Source organism: Microtus ochrogaster, chromosome 1, assembly GCF_000317375.1.
Source record: "Microtus ochrogaster isolate Prairie Vole_2 chromosome 1, MicOch1.0, whole genome shotgun sequence".
Classification (NCBI taxonomy): Eukaryota; Metazoa; Chordata; class Mammalia; order Rodentia; family Cricetidae; genus Microtus; species Microtus ochrogaster.
Window position 1 is genome coordinate 118,608,411 of NC_022009.1, and position 6,639 is coordinate 118,615,049.

Consider the following 6,639-nt stretch of genomic DNA (forward strand, 5'->3'; position numbering starts at 1 on the left):
ATCTATCTATCTATCTATCTATCTATCTATCTATCTATCTATCTATCTATCTATCTATCTATCCATCCATATTCGCCCTCTTCCCCTTAGTTGATTTATGCTCAAATCAGGTCCTTTATTTTCAGCACTGTTTTCTAGACTGTGCTCTGCGGTAGCAGAGAACGGTGACATTGTGGGGAAACAAAGCTGTTTTTTCTTCATCAATTTTGAATGTATTTTTGGCTTAAAGTGCCAAAGGCCATGTGTGAGTAGGGACTAGTGTAGGACAGGAATGCTCCCACACAGATGCATCTGTGTATTCTGATATGGGAGGTACAGATGTGTGTGACTGTTTTTTTTAACAAGGGGCTGGGAAGGTGGAAAATAAGCCGGTAACTTTTAAAAAATATCAGTACATATGTCATACACCCATTTCACGCCCACTACCACCCTCATCCTAAAACCAGAATTACTGTGTAAATAAAGCACTTAAAACTCAGGCTTTTTCATGCCTAGGGAGAAGCTCTTTTTTTTTTTTTAATGTGCATGTGGTTGTTGTTGTGTACACATAGGAGATGCATACAGGGTATGCGCAAATATGCATACAAGTGTGTGCACATGCGTGTGGTGGCCCAAGGTCAACATCAGGTGACTTTTCTCTATTGCTAGTCATTTTTATTTATTTACTTTTTAAGAAAAGGCTTCTCATAAACCTGAAGCTTATTGTTTCAGTTAGGACAGCTCCAAAGAGCTCAAGGATCCACCCGTCTCCAGCCAACTCATAGCTGGAATTCTGTTTATGTTTTTTTATCTGAACTTTTCACCCAACTCAGGTCCTCAGGATTGCATGGCAGGCACCATACTGATTATGCCAGTTCCCCAGCTCTGTTCTGTCTCTTCTAGTTTTCAAAAAATGAAGATGTTAGCTGGCTAAATATGTACCAGAGGAGTGTTCTCTTATAATTTACATAAAAATGTAGCATGTAGCTGGCCATGGACTTTGCCTCAGAAATCAATCAGAACATTTAGGAATCATCTTTGGAGACCAAACAAGGCAAAACAAAGGACGTTTCCATAGTAATGCTTTTCTGTGGAGGGATATATCAAATTCAATCCCATACATGCTTTGTCTTAAGACAGTGGTTCTCAACCTGTGGGTCATGACCCCTTTGGGGGTTGAACAACCCTTTCTTAGGGGTTACCTAAGATCATCTTCCTACCAGATATTTACATTCTGATTCATAACAGGAGCAAAAGTAAATTTATGAAGTAGCAATGAAAATAATTCTGTGGTTGCAGGTCACCACAACACGAGGACTGTATTAAGAGCATTAGGAATGTATTACAGCATTAGGAAGGCTGAGAACCACTGCTCTTAGGCGTGCAAGCCATGAAGTAGTCTGGTTGTGGTTTTGATGTTAGCGCATATTAAGGATCGCATTAAAACATGTAGAGACCGTCGTCTCCTCTCCAGAAAATATGCTTTTAAAGAACATTTTACTTTTAAATTATTTACATAGGTATGTCTTTGTTCAGATACACAGACAGTGAATGCGAGCGTCTCATGGTCAGAAGAGGGTATGGGATCCCCTGAGCTAGAGTAGTAGAAGCCTCTGGATGCGAGCCTCTGCAAGAGCGGTATTTCTGCTCAAACTGCTGAGTCATCACCCCAGGCGCAAGCAATTATAGTTCACAAGGTCTGGGGAGAGGCCACACACCTGTGCTGCTAAGTCTCATAAACACAATTGAGGATGTGACTTTGAATCACAATTTTGGAGGGGTGGGCATTTTTTATCAGGCTAACTACATAAGTTCCTTTCCATCTCAGTTTACTAGATTATTTAGTTATAAAGGAACACAGGGTGTATACTCAATTATGAAGATTTTTTTAAGTTAATTTTATTATTATGTATGTGTGAGATACATGTGTATCTCTCTGTCTCAGCCTCTGTCTTCAACTTTCTCACTGTGTGTGCGTGTGTGTGTGTGTGTGTGTGTGTGTGTGTGTGTGATTGCATGTCCCAGCATATCTGTGGGTGTCAGGACTTTCCTTCCACACCTGGTGTGGCAAGCATTTACCCACTGAGCCATCCATAAGCCCTAGGTTATGAAGATTAAATAAAATTTTTAACTATATTTAAAAGTCAACCTGTCAAGAAAGAATGTTGAAAGAGGATTTTGCATAAGAGATGTAGACGCCAGAAATAACAAATTTCCCCTCCCTGGAGATTTGGGTAATGTTGTGATATGATGTTATTTGCCAACTACGTGCATACTTGAAGTTTAACTCTTTTGTGATGGCAACGGAAGGTTGGTGTATGAGCAGATGCTAGGTTCTGAGGGCAGAATCCTCAGAAATGAACTTAGTGCCTTCATCAGGGGAATCCAGGAAGTATTCTCCGTCTCTGCATCATGCGACAATAGAAGAAGCCAGGAGCCAACAACCCAAAGGAGGGTCCTCCTGAGAGCCTGAATGGAGGCATTGTAATCTTGGACTCCCAACTTCTGGAACTATGACAAATCTGTTGTGTCTAAGCCACCAGTCAATAGTATTTTGTTACCTCAGCTCAAATTAATAGAGACATATGACTCTAATTAAGGAAATTAAGGGGTGCACTAGTTACAACGTAAATATCAAGACAAAACGAACAAACAACTCATAAGACATAACGCTGATCATCCAATGATCAAAATACGTTAAGTTACAAAAGCAGTTAAAAATACTATAAAGCAAAATGAATTCTTTTTATATTTTAACAACAACAAAACAAAACAAAAAACAAACCATTAGTCCCCTAAATGCAAAAAGCGAGTCTTTGGAATAGTCTGAGCCGAATGTATTAATTATAGCTTTTAATAATTTTATGATGGCAAAAGCAGGTGATGAGGCCACTCCTACTTCCTCGGCTCTCAAGCTGCGAAGCACTCACTTAGCTATCACCTTAACAAGCTCTCCACAGCTCGGATTTGATTGTTTATTCATTTAACAGACAAGAGTCTGGCTTATGCCCTAACAAACGGAGATCGGGATTCTTGCTTTTCTTTTTTTCACTGACCCTTCTGCTTCTCTGTCGTATGGACAGTCCTATCTAAGTCTTATCCCAAAAGGAGTATATACATATATACTAGGATACTGGCAATAAGGGAAGGAGCAAAGAATCGGTCTGGGAATGATTTATTTATGTAGTCAGTCTCCTACAACCTTATATACCCTTTACTAACAGATAATACAGGGCCAGAGAGGTGACATGGGCCAGACACACGGGCTACACTGTGAGTTAAATATCAGAACCTTTCATGTAGGACATAGTAGAGGCAGTAGTAAAGTCATGAACAAAAAGCAATGCAAAGTTTATCTAGTAGTCCCCTCGGTGGCTCTGGAAAGCATGCATTGTCCCCGCCATTAGGACTGTCGTCAGAAGGAACTCCCTGAAGACCCTGGTGAAAAACTCCATGCATAAAGGAATTGAGAAACAGTAGGCAGACCGGAAAAGGACCCAACAAAGGCTGCTTCTTTCCTAACCTGTGCAGCAGCCAGTGCACTCTTGTGGTCTTCCAGAGTCACTACAAGCCGTTCATGCTCGGAGAGTAAATTCTTATGCTGTTGCTACACAGAAAAGAAGTTTACACGTTGAGCTAAGTTAAAGTCGCAAAACAAAACTCTTTGGCGTGGCCACCCAAATGTTACTCGCTTGTTGTTGTAGTGGCAGCGGTTAAGTTTAACAATTCCTGGAGGGAGGAACGATTGATGAGGTAGTCTAAAATCTACCAAAAGGGCTACCCAAATAAACCTTTCATCCGTGGTCAGCTTTGGAAAATTAAAACTATCTTAAAGTGCAACCGTCCAACTAAAGAACGAGTTTAGTATTGATACAAATCTTCAGATGCCCTGGGTCACCTTGAGTTCATGATGTTGAGGTGGCAAAAGTACCAGGTATACTCCAGGTAAGCAATGACCATGACAGTAATCCAGGTCTGCAAAGCAGATCAATTAGGGAATGAATTAATAAAAATAAAAAGCTTATTTTTAGTTATTGATATGTGTGTGTGTGTGTGTGTGTGTGTGTGTGTGTGTGTATGTGTGTGTGGTGGTGCTGGTGTTGGTGCTGGTCACTATGTTTGCCTGTGTGTGCCGTGTCCACAGAGGACAGATGAGGGCATCAGATTCCCTGGAGCTGGAGACATTGGTGGTCTTGAGCGATGGTACTGGGAGCCTAACTTGATTCCTCTGCCAGAGCAGCAAGCACTCATAATCTCCGAGTCATCTTCCCAGCTTCCTGGAATGATTTTTGAAGCCACTCTGCAAAATAAAAGAGATAAATTCCCCAGAGCCAGATATCTGGTTGCACCTTACCTTGACATCCTGAAGCTGCGTGTGAATGTCTTGGTGAGCTTTTCTTAGTTGTTTATTCTCTTCTCTCAGATTATACACAGTTTCTGTTTTATAACAAGAACAACCGTACATAAATCCTGGCAATTCTCTTATTTTTTTTAAATATTTATTTATTTATTATGTATACAATATTCTGTCTGTGTGTATGTCTGCAGGCCAGAAGAGGGCACCAGACCTCATTAGAGATGGCTGTGAGCCACCATGTGGTTGCTGGGAATTGAACTCAGGACCTCTGGAAGAGCAGGCAATGCTCTTAACCGCTGAGCCATCTCTCCAGCCCCAATTCTCTTATTTTTTATGCCATTATTTGAAACCTGAAAACTTATGTAAAACTAGGTTGTGACCTTTAACAGTAAAATATTCCAAATCAACAAAAGATTGTATCATATAGGTGCACCGCCTGGGTTTGAAAGCTCACTGCAAAATGGCCTGTGTCATTGGCTGAAGCCTCTGGAAACAGGCTATGCACTACAAAAAAGGGCAACAATTGTAATCACACAGGTGCTGGCAATGAAAAATTTCTGTTGATAAATGATCCCTTGGGACTAAAATTAATGGGCAGGTGCTCTCTGACGTGAGGATCTCCACAAAGGAAAAGTAGTCAAGAATAGAGCAGGGCTTTGTTTCTCACAGCATGAATAATTCTCACAAGGCACTTCAATTAGAGACAACAGAAACCCACCTAACTGACGATAACCTATAATTTCTCTTACTCCTACCATCGAGTTCTTGGTTAATCTAAATTTGACACTGAGTAGGTCTTCTCAGAGCTAAAATGTGAGAGCATGGAGTCGGAATGAGGTTTTAAAACCTTCCCTCCAAGCCCTATTTGGTTACCACCTTCCCCTTGCAAATTCTATCTAGAAATTCTATCATTGCATGTGTTTTACAAGTTAAGTACTATTCAAAAGTACAAACTTGGTAGTTTTTTTTGGAAAAATATTGCCTATATAGTCTTTTCCACATTTGAGGACTCAACAGCATTTATAAAGATCTAACAATATCAGGCAATATAGGCCAATGGTTGCATGGCGATATATAAATATCACAAGGGAATGCTGGCAGGGTGATGATATAACTTATTTTGGAAGAAGCAATGGCTGTGAGAAAGAAAGGGGACACAATTAATCCATGAGTCAGGATGACAAGTCTTAAATAAATCTGGATCACGCCAGGCAAACTGTCCTCATAAAGGGATACCTCTGCAGACGGCTCCATCTCTACAGGGTGTGCTAAGCATCAAAGGAGAGTTTCAGTCCCCTTCTCTTGCCTCACCTGGGACAGTTTTACTTTCTTACTGCCCCCACCAGACTCCTGGGCACAGAATTTATGCCTACATTTGGGGGAAAAAAATTAAAAACAAAGTAGGATCCTACCTTCATGTCATAGTGGATTTTCCCAGAAATTAAAACAGGACACCACTGGCTATCACCAAGGACCTTTCGCATACTGTAGGCTACATGGGCTTTTAACACTTGAAATACCTAAACCCGACTAGCTGGCTCTCAGTTTTAGTTTGTAAGCTTGCATGCTTTCACTGGGCTCCTGCCAGTAAGTTTTGCTCAACAGCCTCCAGTTCTTCATACGTTAAGTAAACAAGACACCTAGGGCTAGCCTGCCTCCAGGTCTGGGATGAGAATTAAGTAAAACTTTCCACCAGAAAATTTTACCTGGTCCCAATACATCAGAGAAATGTCTTATCAGTTATTTACAAGAATCAGGAGCAATTACCTAAGTTTCCAAACTGTCAGCCTTCCTTGGGAGAGAGAAGGGGAGGTTTAGATACTCTCCTTGTCTCACCTTAAACTACCCAAGATTGCCTGCACTTGTGGTCCCCAGCCACTGCTGCCCTTCAACGGTCACTGAATGCTTTAACACTATTGCCTAAGTCTTTTACCCAGAGTCATGTCTACTAACCATGTAAGTAACCAACTAATCCAAGTAAGAAAAACCATCAGAGGCCAACCTGATCTAGAAATTACCTCACTGAGATCTTCCTAGGTGATTTTAGATTGAAGTTGACAATTAACACCAATTATTACAATCAAACATACTCACAAATGTGGTAAGTGTCCCACAAAATGTCAGATCCTTTCTATACTCAGTTCTCTCGTAAAACTTCTTCCAGAAGTTGATTCTTGAAGTGTTTTTTTTTTTGCTTTCTATCTCTGCTAGTGGGGTGTGTGTGTGTGTGTGTGTGTGTGTGTGTGTGTGTGTGTGTGTGTGTGTGTAATGTCTTTTCTTACTGAGGACCAGCTCCCTGAGGC

General features: G+C 40.9%; 1 protein-coding gene across 3 annotated transcripts in view; it reads right to left on the reverse strand.

The window, feature by feature from the left end:
• Golim4 (golgi integral membrane protein 4) overlaps positions 1 to 6,639 on the reverse strand; it is a 76,311-nt gene that overhangs the window by 21,769 nt on the left and 47,903 nt on the right. For 2 of the 3 annotated variants that reach the window (XM_026784226.1, XM_005344115.2), the window contains exons 6-7: positions 4,334 to 4,416; positions 3,503 to 3,586 (exon numbers count right to left, since the gene is read on the reverse strand). In XM_026784226.1, coding sequence (XP_026640027.1) covers positions 3,503 to 3,586; positions 4,334 to 4,416 — 167 coding nt within the window. The remainder of the gene's footprint in view (positions 1 to 3,502; positions 3,587 to 4,333; positions 4,417 to 6,639) is intronic. The other variant, XM_005344116.2, reaches the window with a different exon arrangement.